Source organism: Rattus norvegicus, chromosome 11 (assembly GCF_036323735.1).
Source record: "Rattus norvegicus strain BN/NHsdMcwi chromosome 11, GRCr8, whole genome shotgun sequence".
Taxonomy (NCBI): domain Eukaryota; kingdom Metazoa; phylum Chordata; class Mammalia; order Rodentia; family Muridae; genus Rattus; species Rattus norvegicus.
The window spans coordinates 75673393-75696566 of NC_086029.1; the positions used below are offsets into that span (position 1 = coordinate 75673393).

General features: G+C 41.6%; 1 protein-coding gene across 1 annotated transcript in view; it reads right to left on the reverse strand.

Annotated features, from left to right (window-relative positions):
- Positions 1-22094, reverse strand: part of Tmem39a (transmembrane protein 39a) — a 29333-nt gene extending 7239 nt beyond the window's left edge. Inside the window, exons 1-5 of the mRNA NM_001013865.1 lie at positions 21822-22094; positions 20604-20795; positions 12629-12851; positions 10049-10132; positions 3309-3463 (exon numbers count right to left, since the gene is read on the reverse strand). Coding sequence (NP_001013887.1) covers positions 3309-3463; positions 10049-10132; positions 12629-12851; positions 20604-20716 — 575 coding nt within the window. The 5' untranslated portion in view covers positions 20717-20795; positions 21822-22094. The remainder of the gene's footprint in view (positions 1-3308; positions 3464-10048; positions 10133-12628; positions 12852-20603; positions 20796-21821) is intronic.
- Between the last annotated feature and the right edge of the window lie 1080 nt (positions 22095-23174).

Genomic DNA, 23174 nt, shown 5'->3' on the forward strand with positions numbered 1-23174 from the left:
GCGCTTGCCTAGCAAGCACAAGGCCCTGGGTTCGGTCCCCAGCTCCAAAAAAAAAAAAAAAAAAAAAAAAAAGACAGTCTGACTTACTGCTCTTTCATCAACCCCAGACCAGTCCAGGACAGACCAGTCTTCCCAGTCTTTGCTGGGAATAGATCTGAAAAGAAACTATCTAAATCTGATTGCTGCTACAGGGAAAAGAGAGCCACCCACTCACTCTTCAGAGAGGGAAGTCTAGGCAGCTAGCTGCTGGCACACTCGTGCCAGGGTTGCTAGGTGCATGGTACATGTAGGTGAAGGAACTGGACTGCCAAGAACTTTACTCGGGGGACGCAGTACATAACAAAACCCAGCAGCGCCCCATGATAGTCCACGTAACTGCCTGCTTCATTCATGTCCTTGTTATGTTCTCCACAGATTTTACTTGTGTGCTTGATAGATTTGTTATCTGAGGACAGTATTTGTGTCCTGAATTACCAATTTAAACTCTATAATGCAATTTAAGTCCACTTAATTCACTGATGTGTCCTTGGTGCCTGAAATAATAGATGAACAGAGCAGTCACTTACTCAGTAACTACTTGAGAAATCAATGCAAAAGTCCTAGAAGTACAAAAATATCTACACACAGTACTCTGCTAAAGAAGTGAATTTTTAGAGAATTCTAACAATTTCTCTTTTGATCCTAGGGCTAAACTCAGAGTCCTTATAAATGCTAAGCAATCTACCCTGGGCTGTACACACCTCCAGCCATGAGCATCTTAGACTCATTCTAACTACTCTCACATCTTCATTAGGTAACTGCCACAACATGAATTAGATATTGGGGGTGGGGGTGTAGTCACTTCATGGATATCAATTCAGGTACAAAAAATACCAGTAAAAAATGATATATTTCATTTTATAACAAAACTAACAATAACACTTGTTCCTAATTTTCTATGAAGGGAAAAAATGAACTCTTTACTAATTGAGAGAATGGCTTGTGGTAGCTTCAGGATCCACTGTGCATAATGAAAATGTACATGTATATCCTTGAGAGGGTGGAATTCGGGCGGCATAAAAAGGCACAAGCTTCAGGTAGAAAAATCACTGTGTACTTGAAACCATCAAACAGTTATACTGCCAAGAGTCTGAGACCAACCTTGGCTACATGGTACATTCCTGACTACACAGTGAGACCCTGTCTCAAAAACAAATTAAAAATCTCTCTATTCAAAACTGTGTTGTCAGGGTTGGGGATTTAGCTCAGTGGTAGAGCACTTGCCTAGCAAGCACAAGGCCCTGGGTTCGGTCCCCAGCTCTGAAAAAAAAAAAAAAAAAGAAAAAGAAAAAAAACTGTGTCATCTACAATTTTATGAAGTTCAATGTTGCTGAAACGTGTGTGTGTGTGTGTGGGGGGGGGTGCCTTTAATCCCATCACTTGGAAGGCAGAGTCAGGTGGAGGATAGCCTGGTCTACAGAGTGAGTTCCAGGATAGTGCAGACTACAAGAGAAACCCTGTCTTTTACACAAAACAACAAGAAGTCTGTTGAAACACAAGCTGACATCTAGAAGTGACTGAGAGGCTCAGTGTATAGGAGAGTGGGATGGGGACCCCACTTCATTGACCTTCCTTGGCCTCTTATACTTCCTCTGTGGCTGCACAGCTCATCCTGTGGGTGAGTGATGCGTCCCATCCTCATGTTGAGCCCAACACTGAGGCATTTTTGTTTGGGACAATTAAGATGTCAGCCAACACGGTAAACAGAAAGCTAAAATGAGCTTGTACAAAGACACTTTTAATACTCGGCCAAATTCCTGTGAATATAACCAGGCTAGCCAGCTAGAGAATGAGACATGGAGAAGAGAGGTTACATGTATGTTCTAGTAGCCGGTTAATCCCAAGTTTGTGGCTGAAGCCAAGCAGTTAAATCAGGAGAGCCTCCTGATTGCCAGGTAACCTCAGTACACATGCAATAAATGTAGGCTGAGTAGGACAGCATGTGTGAATGAACTGACTTAGGGTAAGATGAGAAGAAGCAGAAGAACACATCAGACCATTGAGTGCTGTGTACAAAGAGTCATTAAACATTATTCCCCTTTTCTTAAAAGTGTTTCTTTGTGTAACTGCCCTGGCTGTCCTAGAACTTGCTTTATAGACCAAATTAGCTTCAAACTCAGAGAGCCTGCCTTTGCCTCCTAAATGCAAGATTAAATGCATGTGTCACCATGCCCAGCCACTAGAGCATTTTAAAGGATGTATTTCATGTATATATGTATTTGCCTGTGTATACATATGCTCACCACAGTGCCCATGGAGGTCAGAAGAGGGGTCAGACTGCCTGAAACTAGAATCATAGATGGCTGTGAATGACCAGGTAGGCTCTAGGAACTGACCTAGGCCCTCTTAAAACTGCTGAGCCATCTCTCCAGCCCTCAAGGAAGCGTTTTAAAGAAGGGAACAACAACACAATTAAAATTTTCAAATTATGGTCTCAAACTATATAGACCAGGATGACCAACCTTAACTGATCCTCCTGCCTCCACCTTTCAAATGCTGGGGTTACAGGCATTACCACACAACCCAGCTAAAGTTCCCATTTTGAAAAATCATTCTAGCTATCTACAATGAAATGGAATGAAGAAAGCAGGCAAAGACATGGATAAGAGCCACAGTTGTTAGACTTGGACTAACTACACTAGTGAAACCTTTAAGGTGAAAATGGGGGAGGGTTTTAAAAAAATACTTAATAAAAGGCAGATTATACAAATTCCAAAACATAAAAACAAATATATAAACCTAAGATTTGTTTAATTATGTAGTTTATTACTATTTTGTGGCCTTTTTTTTGGGGGGGGGGGTGGGTAGTAGGGTGTGAAGCAATGTGTTATCAGGTAGCCCTGGCTCATCTTGAACTCAAGAGATCCACCAGCATTTGTCTTCCAAGTACTGAGATTAAAGATGTGAGCTACCATGGTTGGCAATAAGCTTCTCAATGTACTTAAATTAAAAAGTCTGCTAGCCATCCTGATGATTGAATTCCTCCTTAGAGACCTTTACTAGATGAGCAGAGCTAACTGAAATATTCTCCACTGGGAGGGCAGCCACACATCTCAGTTTCCCCCAAATGCCCTTGGTTTATACCTTCTTCTCGAACTACGTTACTTTAGAAAACAAATTATTACATAGTGGGCATACCTACTGGCTTTCCAATTTTCTAAATTCTTACTTTATACATGAAGAATCTCATTTCCCCTCCATTATACGATTTGCATAACTCAAATAACTTCAAAAGATCTGTTAATACGATGTAAAACTGAAACACTCACGGATAGCCAAGGAAGAGGAGATTGAGGACTGAATGGCTTCGGAAGAGATTGACCAAGGTCCAACAAAGCACCCATCCACACAGAGTAAGGAGCACCAAGCGGGCCAGTATCAGAGCTGTGTAGTGAACCATAGATGCTGCACCTGCTTTAGTAGCCTGAAAGCGTAAAAGCACCAAAAGAAACATTTACACATTATTTACACATTTACACTTTTATACGCGTCTACTCAAAAGCAATGTGCCTTACACTTAAGACTCAGATGCAGTGAAAGCTAAATTGTCCCTTAATACAATAAAAAAAAAATGTGCCCTATCCACACCTACCTAACAGTTGAGAATTCAGACTTCTCATTTCCTTCTTTCACTCCATACCCTCATGCAAACCTCCTGTAAGTTTGTATAATTATCACTTGTTTATACCTGGGCTTCTTAAATCTTAACCCAAGAACCAGTCAGCAGAGGGCCTCCAGACTGTTTATTAAACATACCAATTCCAAACAACTTTCATTCCAGAAACAGGCAACAGGATTCTGAATCAAGGAATCTGTATTTCAACAACTTTCCAAATGATGTTTTTATGTACATGACGATAGAAAGGTGCTGAGCTGGTGGCAAGACCTGTAATCACAGCTATCTAGGAGGCTAAAGCAGGAAGGTCACAAGTGTGGAAGCTTCCTGGACTATAGAAAAGCCAGCTTGGCCAGCTTAGATGAGGATTTATAGTCAGCACCCAGTATCATAAGAAAGAACAGAAGATGGAGAGGCACTGACTATTCTTTCTTTATCTCCTACCAGACAGCGAGGGCCTCAATATCTCTCTTTTAAATCGTCTTCTGAACTTTTTGCTGGATGAATATTTAATAAATTACTAAAGATACATAAAATAATCACATTTTTCATAGATTCAAGTTTCCTTTTAAACTTCTGCACATATGGAAACAATGACTTATCACATTTAATTCTTTTTTATCACAGCTGCTCAAATATGTCTCTTTAATCCCAAATACTTAAAACTAACTACCTGTAGTAAGAAAACAGTTTTGGCAAAAGCTGAAGCTTCAAATGTCATGGTTTTCTAAAATGAACTAGAAAGGATATCAGGAGTAACGTGCAGGGAACTTAGCAGGCCCTGCTCATGACTAGGTAGCCGTCTTTCTGCTGTTGTTTTTCATGTTCGTATTTTCTGCTGCAGATAGGGCCTCGTTAGGTAGACCAAGCTGATCTCAAACTCCTAATCCTCATGTCTTAGCCTCCTCTGTGGTACCAACTCAAAACAGTAGTCTTAGGACCCAGAAAAGGAGTAAAATGATCTGCAGTCACCAACGCACATGAGAGAATAGCAGTTCAAGTCTTGCTTTTACATCCATGCCTCAGTTTACAGATCATAGTACTTAGCATACATAACGTATAATAAGTACTACACACTACACTAATGCTCAGTAAAACATTTCAGCAGAGTGGTTGGAAGAAATTAAGGGAGAGGTGGATGCAAGATGTGTGTGTGTGTGTGTGTGTGTGTGTGTGTGTGTGTGTGTGTGTGTTATACAAGATATTTATCACATGACTTCATCCCAGTTACTTAGAAAATGGAGGCAGAATTGCTTGAGGCCTGGAGATTGAGATCAGTCTGAGAACACAACCTCATCTCAAAAGGAGAAAGCATTAAATGAACTTTAAAACTCCTCTTGTCTAGTGACAACATAGCTGTCAGAATGACATAGTTCCTAGTATGTTTCTGATGCTGACTTCAACATACTGTACTTCCAATTGTATAAAAAGTACAGTATAATTACATACAACAGTGTTTGATAAAAATTATTGGAACTAGATTATGTATCATACTTTATCATTATCGTAATGTACTCCTTATAAGTTTATTCTTGTAGAACAGTACATAGTACAATTCTGGCAGCATCACCTCTTGACTACATCAAGAGACCATGTGGGGTGACTGACAGCCATCATCCTAGTTTCTCTAAATAATCTATGCAGCGTTCACACAGTGAGAAAACCTCCTAGCAATGCGTTTCTCAGATCTTTGCTAAGATATACATGATAGCATCTGTACATATGCTTACACACACACTGCTGGTAAACAGTATATGCAGCTAAAATGAAGAATAGCATTAAGTGAATACCACGCCTCTACTTAAGCCTCAAACTGTGGGAAAGGATCAAGGTATTCTAAGCTATAGTAGGAAAAATGGCTCCATTTCAATGGTGTAGATTACATGTTCTACACCAATGGACCTCATGTGTCAAATCCTGGGGAAGTTATTTAAGCCACTGAAGCTTAAATTCTCCTGCCTCCATTCTCAACTTAAAATCAGAAACTTAAAAGGCAATCTGGTGGGCTGGAGAGATGGCAGTTATAAGCACTGACTGTTCTTCCAGAGGTCATGAGTTCAATTCCCAGCAACCAAACGGCGGTTCCCAACCATCTGTAATGGGATCCAATGCCCTCCTTCTGGTGTCTCTGAAGACAGCAACAGTGTACTTACATACATAAAATCAATTTTTAAAAAAGGGCAATCTGGTATCATGGCACATACTTATACTCCCAACACAGAGGAACTGAGAAAGGAAAATCCTGAGTTGAAGCCAGCCTGGGCTACAAAGCGACACTCTGTTTCAAAAACTAAAATAAAAGACCGTTTCTAGGCACTGGTACTAAAACAGGATTTGTAATACTCAGTGACTTTGCCTTATTCCAGAACCTTGATTCTCAACTACCATGACATTCATGACAGAGCCCATGCGAGGTCTGGAACCAAGGCAATTATGACAAAACAGTCAGTCAAGAAATGCAAAGGTTAAACTTAAACAATTGTTTGTACTATGGTGAGTGCTACAGGAAACACTTAAGCAGCTACCGGGAGCACATGTAACAGAAGTCTAAGCAAGGGAAGGAAGGCTTCCTGTAGGCACACTCAGGGCTGGTGAACAGACCTCTGATCCCACAGACTGACTGCAAAGCCAACATCTCCCTAGACTCAGAATGAGTTCAAGGCCAGCCTAGGCAATTTAGTGAGCCCCTGTCTCAAAACAGGAAGTAAAAATTAGGCTGAGGTTATAGTTTAGTAGGAGATCTCTGGATCTCTTGCCAAGCATGTACAGAAGTCCTGTGTCCAATCCCAGTATCCCTGCCTGCACCCTTTTAAAGTTGTATTTTTATTTAAGCTGAGATCCGAGGATATAATAAGCTCTGGCCAAGGAAAGGGTAGAAAATTATTCATAACCTAGGTTAAGTGAAAAATATACAGATGTTCTCAAGCACATGAAAAATACATACACACACATACACATGCACACCAAACTTATATGTGCATATAAAGATTAAAAGAAACTGTACAAAAAATTTATTCTTCATAATGGGACTGTAATTTTTAATTTCTGCTTTGTTTTTTTAGTTTTCTCCAATGAAATATCCTATCTTCCTGCTTAGAGCAATGTTTAAAGAAAGCTGGTTCCAACTGGTGAAAGTTGAGTTCTGTTTAGTCTTGTGGAGCAAACAAAGCAGCAGTCTGGCCTGGAGGTGAAGCAAGCAGAGTCTACAGGGAGAGCTAGTCCCTGCTACCCAGGGAAAGCTAGTCCCCGCTGAGCAGTATTGAGCTTTCTGAGTTAATTACCTCCAGCCTGTCCTTAAAAATGACTGGTCTTTCTCAGGTAGGGATCCTTTCTGTGGCATAAGAAAACAAAAGAAGGCAGACATATTTTAATGGAAGACAGAAAAGATGTTGTATGATGAGCTTTATCCATCTAATTTAGATATTTTAGGAATTATGATACAGCTCTTACTTTAACTTCTGACTAGGTAGTAGCCACAGTGCTCAGATACGAAAGATCAATAAAATACAGGGTTTGTGGTGAAGTGTCAGTATTGTCCCCAGCCACCACCAGATGCCGGGCATTAGTCTGTGGATCTTCCCAGAGACAAGTTATCCAAGTTAGCAAACAGACTCTTCCTTCTCCTTGTCTTCTTCTAACATCACTGTCTTTAGGCCAGACAGGAGGGTCCAAGCTTGTAACTCAGGATTCGGGAGGCTGAGACAGGCAGACTGTGCCATGAGTTCAAGACAGACCTGGGTCACACAGTTAAGTGCCAGGCCAGCCACCATTAGACATTAAGACCTTTCTGTCAAACAAACCAAGTAAACAAACAACAAACCTACTCTTTTTAAAAGCCCCATGCTTCTGCACTTACTTGAAGGTCAACATGTCAACATCCTGTCACCTTTCAATGGCTGTATACTGCTCCATTCTGTGGACATACTGTAATGACTCTACACTCCCTTCCTGGACAGTGAAGTACAGATATCAGTCTTGGATTAAAAGTCTGTTTAAACTCAGCATCTCTTTTTCAGTAAGAATTGTAGACTGCTTTGAAAACGGTCAATGCCTTCTAACATGGTACAAAAGCTGCTTGATCATTATTTTTTTTTCTTTTTTTTTTTCAGAGCTGGGGACCGAACCCAGGGCCTTGTGCTTGTTAGGCAAGCGCCCTACCGCTGAGCTAAATTCCCAACCCCAATCATTATTAATTACATCATCAATGAAGGCATTAAGTGCTTCAAGCTTTAGTCTCTGTAACAAGGTGGAAATCCCAGTCACTAAGGGTTTACATGAAGTCAGGATTGAACCAGTTGACATGCATAGGTATTTTTCTTAAAAAAAAAAAAAAAAAAAAAAAACAAAACAAAACACCCAAGATCTCACATAGCCTAGGCTGACCTCAAACTCATGGTTTACCCAAGAATAGCCCTCTTCCAGATCTTCCTTGCCTCTGCCTCCTGAGTACTGGGATCATAGGCCTGCACTGCCACAACCAACTTAACAAGTACCATTTCTAACTGAAGGACTAAAAGAAACAAACAAAAATGTCTAGTTTAAAACAAAAGAACCAAACACTACTGAATTGCTCTGAATAAAGTTCTTTCTGGGAACATCCAAACTACGCTTCCAGTACAGAGAGTAAAGGGTCACCTAGGCCAGGGCTGTCATCTAGCTACATGGGAGACTGAAGCAGGAAGACACAGAGTTCATGTCCGCCTGGCCCACAGCATGGGCTCAAGGCCAGTCTGGGTAATTTAATGACAGCAAAGCAAGGGCTCCGGAACACATGTAGGTGACACAGCACCTGCCTGGCATGCATGAACCGTGGGTTCCTTACCCTGCTTTAAAAAAGAAAAAGGCATCCGTTTTTATTTTGTTTATTTTTTGAGTATGTAGTCCAGGCTGGCCTTGAACTCACTACATAACAAGGCCAGTCTTAACCTCCTGATCACACTGCCTCCCAAATGTTGGTACTTCAGGTATGTGCCACCAGATCAAGTTCAGCATCTGTCTGCTTTGATCACCTGAAACAAACTCCGTGAAAGGTTTCCCACTATTGAAAAGAAGCAATCTTACTACCACAGCTTTGCAGCTAAGTTCAACTACTGTGGTCACAGACACCCAGGTCTTCAGTTAGAACTCATACATACTGACTTTTATGTCTGCTCTAGAGGAAAACTCTGGGGCTGGAGAGGTGGCTTGGCAGTTAAGAGCCTGCAGCTCTTCCAAAGGAGCCAAGTTTGGTCCCCAACACCCATATCCGATTGCTCACAACCACTAAAACCTCCAGCTCCGAGAGATCTGTCCCCTTCTTCTGACCTCCATGGACAGCAGCACGCATGTGCTAGACACTCACACAAACACAAAAATCTAAAAACACGTAAAATCTTAAAAAAAGGAAAAGCTGGGGGCTGGAGAGATGGCTCAGCAGATGGGAGCACTGACTGATCTTCCAGAGGACCCAGGTTCAATGCCCGGCACCCACATGGCAGCTCACAACTGTCTGTAACTCCAAGATCTGACACCTTCACAGATACATACATACATACATACATACATACATACATACATACATACATACATACACGCATGCATACATGCAGGCAAAACACCAATGCACATAAAATAAAAAACAAATAAAAGAGAAAGATAACTCTGTTTTCTAGAATTATAGCAAATATTCATTTAGAATTTCATACTAAAATATAACTTTCCAAGATTAAGAATCATCAGTGACTTTGGCTAAATTACCATTTTTTGTTTTGGCCATCATTTTCATGTTAAATATAGTAGAATTTGTGAAAACACATCCTCTTGCCTCACCAAGTTTACACATAATATAAAAAATGATACCAATGACTACCTCGGAAACAACATCAACCCTTAAATAGATCATTTAATATTGCAATTCTTTCCTCTGTCTACTAAAGCTTAGGTTTTAATTTTCAGATTTAACCCTGTCTTTTCAAAACTGGAAGTTCCAATAAACTCAAATGATTTCTTGTTAGGACATTTCACAAGTAGTATACAAACCATTTCAAGTGAATGTTATCTGAAAATGAGTATTTCAGATTCAGCTACATAAGAACAAGTAACTCATTAACTGAAACACATCTTGTTTTTAACAAGAACTTTAGAATTAAACATTGCACACACAAAAAAATCTATAAGCTAAAAATAAGCTCGAATTGGAAATTACATTTCTAATAATTCTCTTAAAATACTTCACATTTAGATTTAAACACTGTTAGGAAACCTTTTTTCTTAAGTACTAGTACAACTCATAGAAACAATTAATTTATAACTCTATTAAAATTAGATTTGGTCATTTCACATTTTGAGTCTGATCCCGTTCTGGTGACTACGTCCAGCTAGAGGTGACAGAAGATAGTGAATGAGCCAGTATACCTCGGAAATGAGGGCCCATACGAGCCTCCTCGCAAGCATCACTGTGATGAATGCTGCCAGGTAATAATCAATGAGATGAAAATTCTACAAGAGAAACAAAGACGTGCATCAGAGAGAAGCACAGCGTGTACCAGCTCATTGCTGTAACAGTCTGCCCCCTAAAGGTCTCCAGAGACTACTACAGGACACAGAGATTCAGATAATCCCAAGACCTCTACTTCTCCTTTCGTGACAAACTGTATCTTTCCAAACATTAAAAAACTATCTAAAATATTTTTCAAACAACTTTATTGAAAAGAAAAGGGCTGGGCATGGTGATGAGACATGTCTGGTCTACAAAGCAAGACACTATCTCAAAAACTGTAATAATCTACAGTTATGAGACCAATCCATCTAAAGGCCACTTCATCAGGTGTCCAATTAAACAGATCATCTGGGATTCACAGTGTTTAAGTCACTACTGTTCATCTCTTTACTACATTAACCTGAGTATCTACTGCTAAGCCCTCTCCTACTTGGTATATCTGCTCTACTCACTTAGTCTTTCTAACTTGATTTAGAAATGCCTGGAAAATTGCATCCACCAGAGGCTACCTATGGTTCCTGATTCTGTTCATGTTCCCATGTCAGAAAGGAAAATGAAAGGTTTAGGAGGAGTATCCTAGGAACTGAAATGGGACCATTTTCATTCCGATGGTCAAAATATCTGCAAGTTTCTACATTTGCTTCAAAAGGAAAAATTTGAATTTCTTAAATAATTCAATAAATATGTATTGAACACTCAAAATATGGCAGGTTCCTGACACGAAGAACATGATGCTGAGGAAGACAGCAAATGGCCCTACTTTCCTGGCTCTCACTGTCGGCTGCGGTTTAAGAGGGAAGCAGAACAGAACTCAGCAGCCCTGCTCTACCTTCACGGTAAACCTGTATCTGGGACTGACTCCTAGACGAGCTTCTTCCGAGCTTCTTTCCGAGAACTACCTCTGGGCACGGAGAGATGAAGCATACAGTATACACTCAATGAGTTCATAATCCAGGCAGAGAGATAAAGAACTATAAAAGAATGTTTTTACACCAATTCATTACAATTCTTATATTAAAATACAAAGTCTCATCGCATGAAGTGTAAAAGGTCAATACAGAAAGAAAAGTCTTAACAGTTAATTCCAAGAACAACCAAATGTTATAAATACTTAAAACTTTAAAAACTTATTTCCTTCCCATATCTACCCATCTAGAAGGGTCTTATATATTTTGTAGCCAATACAATATAAATTAACAGAACAGTGACTTCTGCCTAGATAATATATATGTCAAGTCCTCTGACTAGAATCATGGACATTTGTAGACAACCTTTATGGAAAACTTTCTCTGCTTCATGATTAATATTACCTTTCTACATAATGAAAAAGAGAGCAAAAGAAGATTTAAAAGGTTTACTTTTATCATTATGTGTATGCATGTCTGTGTGGACGTGTGCACACGAGTGTCCATGAAGAACAGAGAGGGTGCTCTTTGGCCCTGGAGTGACAGGAGGGTGTGGGTCAGGACATGGCAGGTGTAGGAGCAGATCCTGACCCTCTGAAGAACAGGAAGCACTCTTACCTGCTAAGCACCTCTCCAGCCCATAACAACTCAGCACTCAGAGCTGGTTCCCAGCTCAATTTCATCTTTGTAAGAGAATTTATTTTATTCAGATTAACAATATATATAATGTACTTAAAGAACACTCCAACCTCCCTTATATTTAGGCCTGTGTATGTGAAAATGATGGAGGCATGTCTCGTAAGACATGCTCCTTAGAAACTGGGGCTGTAGCCCAGCTGGTAAAACAGACAGGAAGAGGAAGACTGGCAATTTACCATCATCCTTAGTACATAATGGGTCTGAGGACAGCCTGGAATATATGAAGTCCTGTCTCAAAACAAACACTGTCTTTTATGCTTTCCTACCCATTTCTAGTTCACAAAGGTTAACTACATCTACCTTAAAGGACAAATCAAAATGGCAGTCTAAGGAAGAACTGCATCAGACTGTCACGTGTTACGGACATTACATAATTTGGGGGTTTGCTTCAAAAATTATTATCCAAATTCAGCTTTTAAAAAGACATAGTTGATGCTAGAGTTATAGCTTAGTGCTCAAGTATGTTGTCTAGAATGCATAGGGTCCTGAGTTTGATTCCTGCTACCACTGAGAAAGTGGCTGGAATTTAATCATAGTGGCATCTGGCAATGAATTCAACACAATGTAGAGAAAGCCAAATAGTGCAAACTTTATGTTATTAAACATTTCTATTATTTTAATTTCTATTTGTTTTCTTTGGCAATATTTATATTTTAACAATTTTAGGGAGTTTTATTTCTGAAAATAATCTGATGTTTGGTAGCAAGATACTTTATTAGAGGATTTATTTCTAGATAGGTGGTAGCGCTATGGAGGCAGAAGTAGGAAAATTAACAGTTTCAAGGTCATCCTTGGCTACACACAGAGTTCAGGACCAGCCTGGGTTATGTGAGACCCTGCAGCTGCTTTCTTGCCTGCTGACAATGAACTTAAAGGCATCTCAAGACTTACCAGTGAAGTACAAGATGCAGGATGATTGTATGGATACCACCACACGGTCTTATAGATGTTGATATACTGAATGAACAGAACAATCAGCAGGTAGATGAAGAAAAGAAATTCAAAGAACAGGCTCCCATCTACTGGTAAGTCGGGGATTTGGCAATGACGAACAGGACCTGGGGTAATTAAGGCTGTGGTGGGTGGGACTGGAAGGCCAATAGCACTACCATTCCTGAAAGAGAAATCACAGTTAACTCAGTGATAGCCTTCGGTGTTACCCTCCATCTACTCTACTGCTGGCTTTCCCCACTCCTTCTCTTCCCCACACATTATCAGTGATCAGTGATGTAGCTATGTCTCACCACTGTCTCCTGGGTGAGCAAGACTAAAATTTCTCCACAGCTCTCCTTCAATTTAGTCTCATTACACAATCCATGCTACCCACCCCAAAGTCCTGACACTAGTCCATAGCTTATTCTGCTGGCTGCCCAAGTTAAAATAACCATCTAAACCACAACATCTGTCATCTGTCTGTCCATATCATCCACTCTCTAAAGGACTGGACTCCAATTTATAAAGTTTTCTTTAGCCTCACTTCCCCTCTCAATGCACTATCTTGATTCAACCACTTAACCAATGTTCACCTAAATCACTGCACCAAACCCCACATGTACCTCTGCTCTGCCTTAGGATCTCTCTATGTGAAATTACTCTTAAACTGTAAAATAGTTCTGCATTGCCAATGATATAACAGCCAAAGCTTTTTAGTAAGTCATGAGGCCCTGTCCTTAACAGGTGGCCTTAACCACAAGTCCCTCCTCTACCTGCACCACACACGATAGCCATGCTATGAGCTATCTGAGATGCATGTGTTATTCTTTCTGTGGATGCGTTCTCTTTAAATATACTATACCCACACCACCATTACCTTTCTTAACTTCTCACACACATAGTTATTGACAAAATTTATTTATGTTTTCTTATTCATTCTTCAAGACTCTTTGTTTTGTTTTAAGACAGAGTTTCCCCGTGAAGCCCTGGATGTTCTGGAATTCACTCTGTAGACCAGGCTGGCCTCAAACTGTGTCTGCTCCTGAGTGTTGGGATTAAAGGTGTGTGCCACCACCACCCAGCTTCATTCTTCTTGACTTTTAAGAGCCTGGGGGAGGGGGATCCTACCTCCGTGACAAAGTAGTAACTAAGCATGTACAAATTATCTGGGTTAGATCTGTAGAATCACAAAAAGAGGAAGAAAAAGAAAAGAAAAGAAAGAAAAAGAAAAGGAAAAAAGAAAAGACCTACTTAGTTAGGAGGATAGTTCAGTGGGTAAAGGTGCCAAGATTTGAATACTGGGACCGTACAGAAAACAAAACAAAACTCTGCGAGCTGTCCTCTGACCTCCATACATGGCACATGGCACATGCGTGTGCTCTCCCCATGCACAAGATATAGGGCTGGGGGGAAGATTGCTTTGGGGGATGTTTCAAACAAATGCTGGCACATCTCTCTTCATCAAACTTAAATTAATTATGCCTTTAATAGTGTATTTTTAATTCCGTCGCATAGTTTTTGCATCTAGATTTATGTCTTAGCTACTTGTTCATAATCCTGAGGACAAAAAAACTTTCCTTAATTCACTGCAGATATATACATTCCAGAAGACAGCAGACCAGTAGTCACAAAGAGAACGACAAAGTCAGTCCCTATCTGGTTCTGCTGTCCATGTCTCCTCACAGGTCAGAGAGAGCTTAGCTGTCCACAGTGAGAAGACAGAGATAGAAATAGTTTCCAGGAAATAGTTGGAGATCTAAAAGTTCATTCTTGTTTACACAACAAGGAAAAGAATGTTTTGTTTTAATACCCAAAGAAGGAACAATATTAGTGCTACCACTCTAAAGTTTCCAAATATAGGATTCCAACTGGTATGTGGCATTTACAGTTCTTTGAGGAACTCCTGGGAACACGAAGTTTGCTCATCTGAATAGTGAAGAACAGTATGACTTGAAGGAAAAGGATCAGCACCACCGCTACTACCTCACTTCAGTTAGCCATAAATGTCGACTAAAGATGCTGATGAAATGTCCTAAGACCAGGAGACTCTAATCTAACAAAGGAGAAATTCTTCTACCCCTTCAATCAAAATCAAGGGTGAAAGCAAGTGCAACTCACATGCTATTTAAGAGTTTAAAGGTCATAAGTTCTCCAAGGGTGGATACTTGTCCCACTAACCAAGCCAATGAAATGCTTGCTTCAGAACAGACACTTAAAGTTTTGACACAGAAGATTCACGCTTGTGATACCCTCTGCAGCTTTAGCTTTTTAAAACTTCAAGCCAAAAGACAAGAGACTAAGGTCAGATAACGCAATAAAGGGCATCAGAAGAAAAAGGAAAAGCACTCCTATATAAAGAGAATATGTAAGACCAAGTCGTCTTCTAAAATGTTGGAAGTTCTATAAAGTTGAAAGCTGGAGAGGGATATGTCAAAAGTTCTAAAACCAAAATCATTTAAAAAACTGAACAATGCACATATATTAAAATGCTATATTATACTCCATATATATGGCTATAAACCTATCAAACATAAAAATACCAAGAAATTTAAGAATCAACACACTTGATCAGTGGGGATCAAGAAACTAATTACAGAATATTTAGGAAGAATAAAACATGCCATTCCTGGTCTGAGGATACAGCTCAATGGTAAAGTGCCTGCATAACATGTAGAAGGAAAGGCCTGGGTCCCATCCCTAGTACACAGAAGGCAGGGAGAGCCATTTAATGATACAGACTCAGGTCTGAGAGTCCTAACTTTCCTGCTGTTTTTGTTGCTGTTGTATTGAATGTCTGATGCTCCTGCTTCTACCGCCAGTATCACAGAATTACAGGCCAGTCTGCCACCACCCTGGTTCAAGGGTTTGCTGAGGTCTAACCCAGAGCATCTAGTATGCTAGCCTGTACTCCACCTACTGAGTTACACTCCCTCACAGATTGAAGGACTCTCTATTCAGGGTGCACATAACTCTAACCACAGCAATTTCTTAAGGCACACAAGGTACTACCAAGAACGCCCACTAGAAACTACAATCCCTAGACTTTCCTGTCTTTCTTTCCTTAAACAGGTCTCCCGATGGCCTAGAAATCCCTACATAGACCAGGTTATCTTTGAGCTCACAGAGCTGCCTCTGCCTCTCCTCTGCCTCTCCTCTGCCTCTCTGCCTCTGCCTCTGCCTCTGCCTCTGCCTCTGCCTCTGAGCACTGGGATTACAGATGTTCACACTGCACGGGGCAACACCCAACTATCCACTGCAGACGAGCCATAAGAGCACTCTCTCCTTAGCATCAGCCTCTCCAAGGGAAAGCTACTGCCAAGCTGGCTGGCACAAAAGTAAAATCACTGAGACATTCCTACGGCCTGCACAAGGGCTTTCCAGAAAAGTTCACTAAGAGGGAAACTCACTGTGAATGGGACTTGCCACCCACGGCCTGAGATGAAATAGGCAAGGGGAAGTGTGAATAGTAGCACAGTTCCCGGGTCTCCAAGAAGTGAAGTCCCAACTGCAGGCCTTGCCTCCATGACCTCTGTCACATCTCTCCACAGAGGGGACCAAAAGCTGCTTTTGTTAGGCTGTGTCACCACAACAAGAAAAGTTAATTTATACAGCTGTCTTCACAAAGACCTACTTAGGACGACATCTAGTATGTGGCTGGTAAACATCTCCCTCCACTAATTAAAAATAAGACCACCTCCCCTAGATGTAAGAATGGTTCACTGTGATTCACACTCAACTCTCACTAGGTGCTTGCACACAGTTTGTGCCTAAAGACTCACGAGCAGGCAAGATCGCTCTTTGATTTGTGGGACAGCAAGCAGCACAGGTGAGATAAACAAGTGAATAAATCAAGAAAGACTCAAAAGGAGAGCAGGTGTGGTGGCACATACCTATAATCCCACTTGGGAGCTCTCTGCAAGTTCAGGGCCAGCCTGGGCTACACAGCAAGCTCCAGCAAGTTATCCTCAGACTTCCAGAAATACACCATGCACTCACAGACCCAGTCCCATCCCCAAATAAATTAAGTTTCTCTGTGTGACAGCCCTGGCTGTCCTGGAACTAGTTTTGTATTTTGTAGACCAGGTTAGCCTCAAACTCAAGAGACCTACCAGTCTCTGACTCCCAAGAGCTGGAATAAAAGGCACATACACCACCACCACCACCACATCCAGCTTATAATTTTTTTTTTTTTTTAAAAAAGAGAAACAAGCCTGTTTTGTTTTACTGGGGATGGGGGGGGGTGTTGATAAATGTACCCCAGTGACTCTGAGCCTAAGTTCCTCCTGCCCTACCTCTCTGTGCTGGAACTACAGGTGTGCACTTGTGTGCCTCAATTAAAAAAATGGCTTTTTCCAGGGGTTGGGGATTTAGCTCAGCGGTAGAGTGCTTCCCTAGCAAGCGCAAGGCCCTGGGTTCGGTCCCCAGCTCCGAAAAAAAAAGAAAAAAAAAATGACTTTTTCCAAACCAACCTTGTGAGGCAAACATACAATTTCATAAATAATATATCAATGAGAGTCACAACAATTCTTAAATCAATTACCTTTCATTTTTAATCTACTGAAAAACACATTCTTCCATCCCCTCATCTAAAATTGCAAAGATCACATATTTTAAAAGAGAATGGTAGTTCAAACCAAACATGACCAAACCTCAAAAGCCAATAAAAGGCACAAGAAAGAATAGGAAAATATATCCGAAGTCCCTCCTCAAAATAAATAAATAAATTTTAACATGAGCATTGCTAAAGTCAGTTAAAACTATCAATACTGCCAGGAATGGTGGTACATGCCTTTAACCCCTGTACTTAGGAGACAGAGGCAGGCAGTCCAAGTCTGAGGCCATCGTAGTTTACAGTTTGTTCCAGGCCAGCCAGACTCTGTCTCTAATAATCATAATAATTTCATCATCACCATCATCATCACCATCACCACCACCACCATCATCATATTTTATTTAAAATACCAGCATTTTCAAATGTTTCTCTTTCCTCCCCCACACTGTTTATAGAATCCAAGAGTAAGCAGAACTACCTAGGAATGAAGCTTCAGCCCTAGTCACTCTGTGTTTGAGGTAAGCCTGAGTATGTAGCCAAAGCTGCCCTTGTGCTCTAGATCCTTCCACCCTAGCCGCAGATGTGCACCACCAAAGCTAGGCTTTAGCTCCTTTTGAACTGCAGACTGCTTCCTTTCCTTATCCTTAAAGATATTTTCAAAATTTCAGTACTTAAAACATTAAAAGTTAGTCTGAGAGGACCAGCAAACCTAGCCAACTACGAGATTTCCTGATCACTTTTTCCTTCTAAGCTACCCCGAGCAGATCAGGAAGAAGCCCATGGAGCAGCCTTGAGAACAATAAACTAGAGGAGGAATGGGCAAAGCCAATGGACAAACTGACTCAGCTGACCTGGGTGGCCGGATGGGTAGCCGCTTCCATGCCCACCGCTCTGAAGCTAGGCACTCAGTTGACGGGAATGACTTCCGCAAGTGGGAGAGGATCATTGTTAGGTCAAGTGTATGTGAGTAGCTGTACTCCTCTGCTAGAACCTCCACATAAACTCAAATATACCAAGAGAGCTTGAAAGACAGACGTGTACTAACTGGTAACTCTGGAATCCAAAATCAAGACACGAAAACCCTCTTTTTAGGGAGGAAAAAAAGACTATTTGAGCAAAAATTATCTTGCCCAAGTGCATGACCAGGTAAAAGTATCTCTGTGCTGGTGCACGATCCTCCAGAGACTCCCCCTAAGTAAGATCAACAATAACTCATCCTGGGTGGGCCATGTAGCCCGGTAGTGAAGCACATGCTTAGCATATGTGTGTGTGTGTGTGTGTGTGTGTGCCAAGCATAGGAACCTCCCTTTGAGTTGTTGGTCAGAGAACTACAAGGCTCCCCAAACTCTTGTTGATGGCACCACACATATCAGGCACAGAACTTAAAAGGAACAGAGCTGAAATTGACCTGGAAACCTCCTTCCTGAGTACTAGCTCTCATAGTGAGAGGTGCTATGTAAGCGGCCAACAGAGAGAAGCACTCTTCCGAAGCTGTAAAGCATATGAACCACAACAATGACTGGACCAGTCAGAGATACCCCCAATGATACAACAGCGGCCCTTTTATCTTGGGTGGTAGTCCATAACTGTCTAGCCGAACTTAAAGGCCACTCAGTACTGTAAACATAGCCAACTGTCCATGGCCAGAGAAGTCCCAGACCGGAGAGGAAAACCTACTACTGGTCATGTTCCTAAACCTGTATTTTCTAACCATATGCTAAATATTTATTTGTTATACCCACAGATAAATGTAGCCCTCATCAGAGCTTCTTTTTGCAATGGATTGAGACTCTTACAATTAGTCAAATGCAGTTAGACTGGAGGTGCCCAACTCACACTGCTACATCTGCAACACAACACCTAGGGCTCAGGAAAAAAAATACCAGAAAATCAGACAGAAAGAGTCTCCAGGATACCTATTGGCAGACAGTGCCTGCTAGGCATGACAGGAAAAAACACACTTATGGAATGTTATGGGTTATGGCTGCCAGAACATGACAGCATAGTGTCAAGAGCAGCTGTCATGTCAACACGGAGCTAAGGTCATCAATGACTGCAGAGAGAGGGAGATTGCTTACCTCCTGGAACAAAATTCTGCATAGGATGAGAGGTCAGCTCTAAAAACTTACATATGAGCAACACTCAATAGACTCAGTAGGTTGTACATACATATGCACACATATGCACGCACACAGAACAGTAACTAAAGAGAGCACAAACTGGGGATGATGCGGGAGTTGGGGTGGGAGTGCTGTAGATACTGTGCTCCTGTACAAAGTTCTAAAACAAAGCTATGAAAGCTGGGCATAGTGCTACATACTCTTGTGATCCCAGCACTGAGGACAAAGGTAGATCCCTGGAGCTCAAAAGCTAGCCAACCTAGCCTATCTGGTGACTTTTTGGCCACTGAGAGCCCATGTCCCAAAGACAGAGGTGATGAGTGCCTGATGAATAACACCTCAGCTTGTCCTTGGCCTACACATATATACACACTCATGCACACGTGCACACAAACTCAAATTCTAGAATCCTGTATAACCTGGCACAATTCTTAACATTTTTAGGCTACAGTTTATAGTTATTATTAACATCAAACAACTTTTTGCCAGAATAACTTTTAATAATAAAATGTGGGGGATTAAAAGAAGAAATACTGGGTTGGGGATTTAGCTCAGTGGTAGAGCGCTTGCCTAGCAACCACAAGGTCCTGGGTTCGGTCCCCAGCTCCGAAAAAAAGAGGGGAAAAAAAAAAAAAAAAAAGAAATTCTCATGAGCCCTCACCTCTAACTGAGGAGCTATGAACAGTTCATGGTTTCCTGGGGTGGATTAAGTCAGTTTTCTTTAAGGCTGTGGCTGCTGGTAGGTCAGCCACATTTCAGTAGATGGTCCCACAACTGGAAGTAAATGGGCGGGACAAAGTGACCTCAAGGGGTAATTTTCTAAGGGAGTTGAAGGATAAAGATACGGTTCCAGGGTTAAGAGCATTATCTGCTCTTCCAGAGAACCAAGGTTTGGTTCCCAAATATATATGGTGGCTCAGAACCATCTAAACCCCAGTTGTAAGGGATGCAACAACCTCTTTTGCTATCTATAGGCACCAGGCATGCAAGTGGTACACAGACATACGTGTAGACAGAACACCCATACACATAAAAAAAAAGAATTGGACACTTCTACTTTGTGGTCCCTGTATTAACATTACCTGCCAAGAACTCTGAAACACTAAGTTTTCAGTCTTCGAAGGCAGAATTTCTACTTCAATGACAAGAACCAAGTTTGGTAAGCAAACATTTGAATAGTATTATTTTTATATCAGCCTTACTGATAATAGGATGTCATAAATTATGCCAAGTAGTATGCACAGAATTATATTGTCTTTACCTGTTCCTCAAGCCTGTTCCATTGCCACAGCCGCCACCAACCAAAGTCTGAATAGAAGGTAAAGCTGACCGGCTGAGTTGCTGCCGACTAGGACCCCTCCTTCTACTGGGCATGTCCAGGAACCAGGTAGTTTCCAGTGCCACCCGAAGTTGCAACCCAGGCTAACTTATTTCAGGTCAACTTATTTCAACTCTGGATAAAAATTTAAAAAATAATAATTAATAAATGAATAAATAAAACTAAATAACATAACTTTTTTGTAGAAGTCTGTGTAACAGCAAATGTTAAAACTAAGTGAGCAGCTCTTCTAAAATCCAGATTGAATTTTCAAACAAACGTTCCCATTCCTATATACTGCTTGGATCTCTGGGTAAGGTCAGAAGCTTAAATTCTGATGTACACCTTGTTCAGTATTAAGGCAAGTCATGATTTGTACCTTTTGTTGCTGACTTTTGTTAAATAAAACAGACTATAATCTACAAGGTGGAAGTCTACAAGAAACACTACTCAATTCTAGTATGATATTTCACATTAAAGTCACATGAAATACGGGACACATATCCCTGTCCAAAATAACAGGTTGTTATCAAGAAATCTGGCTGAGATAAGGCTTGCCACATATTTCTGACCTTGACCAAGTCGTTTGACCAGAGTTTGCTTCTTCATTTCATTCAAATGGCTGCCCTTTTCAGAAAAGCTACTGTAAAACCACTAGGAAATTAAATGAAACTGCAAAATTAAAGGGCGAAAAAGGTCTTCACGATGAAGGGGTGGGGGGGAGGTCAGAAGAGGACGTTATGTTTTCCTCACTTTAGGCAAATATGGTTCTGCCAACGTATACCAAGTACTTCCTAAATACAACTAAAAATACGCTGAAGACTTTAGGAAAAGAATTTTTTCCTTCGGAAAATTACTACTGCAAATGTTCTCTATTCCAGATCCTTTGAGTGCAGGCTATCAAACGCCAGGTGGGACAAAGAATCCAAACTGTTGGCGGCAAAGACAGCTGATCCCTGCTCAATTAAAGAGAGAGTAAGGTGAAGGCAAAAGGCTGGGACGCTCTGGCGAAAGACAGTTTAAAAGTGGACGGCGAGAAACCACAAACTTGAGTAGATTAGCCTCCAAAAAGGAATCACCTAGTGGTCCCAGTCCGGCGACCGAAAGGACCGAAGCACGCCAGGGACAGAGAGATGACAAAGCAGGTTAAGTAAAACTCACGCATGGAACAGGCTGGCCACGGAGAGAGATCCCTGGGAGGAGGAGGCGGCTTCACAGACCCGACACCGGGCACCCGAACTCACTCCCTTCTTTGAAGCGCTCCAAAACAGCTGCCCGGACGCAGGCAGGATCCCACAGGACAGTCGAAGAAACGTGTCGGGTCTCTACGTTACCAGACCCCGACCGGGAGTCCGTGCCAGAGCCAGACCTGAAGTCAGAAGCAGAGCCTGACCCCATCACCAAGCCTCATCATCCTCAGCTTCCATCGCCCAGGAGCTGAGGAGACGTGGCAGCGCACGGCGATGACGTCAGCTCTGCGTCGAGCTGGCCCCCGGAAACAGACTTGCGGCCAGCAGAGCCGGCTCGCCATCCTCCCGGCGCACCTGCGCAGTAGGACTCTCCCGTCCGCCCTAACTTTCCGGCCCACGTGTGGCTTGAGGGTTTTTTGGTTGTGGTTGTTGTTTGTTTGTTTGTTTTGTCTTCCCTCCAAATTCCCCAGGCTTTAGTCAGCTGGTATCTAAAGAAAGCCTTAGGAGAGGAGGGAGATTCGGAAATGCGACCTAAGGTCACGTCATTCATATGCAAACGACTGTTGTAGACACTTCAGACTCCAGCTTCCCCTTCCCCCCAGCACGGACTGTGTGTTAAATAATGAACTATGTAGATGCTAGAGATAAAAACCGAGTTCTAGAAAAGTTCAGTGTAGTAAAAAAGAGAACCCAGCAACAAGCGTCAGTAATGCTGTTAATAACAATAAATGGCACGGTTAGAAGTACATCTGAGGTCCAGGGATGGTATCCTAAAAAAGGTTCTTAGCCGAGGCTCCAAAGATGAGTAAGCTGTTTTCCGGTGGACAGTACTTGGTAGATAAAAAGATAAGGAGGACTCAATAACACAGCTCACTTTACCATGCTGAATTCAATCGCCAACCTTCACCCCACCAAAAAAAAGATGGGCAGCCCAATGATTCATTCCAGAACTGTTTGATATTAAAACAGTATCAAGGGCGGGAGAGACGGCTCAGCGGTTAAGAGCACTGACTGCTCTTCCAGAGGTCCTGAGTTCAATTCCCAGCAACCACATGGTGGCTCACAACCATCTGTAATGGGATCTGATGTCCTCTTCTGGTGTGTCTGGAGACAGCTACAGTGTACTTATATATAGTAAATGAATAAGTCTTTAAAAAAAAAAAAACAGTATCAAAATGAAGCCTGGTGTGTTGGTGGAAGCCAGAGGATCACGAGTTCAAGATTATCCTCAGCTACATGTAAGCCGGTGCTACATAAAACGCATGGGGGGTTGGAGGGAAGCAAGTAGGTAAGCACTGCAAATTTTAAAAATTAAAACAACCCA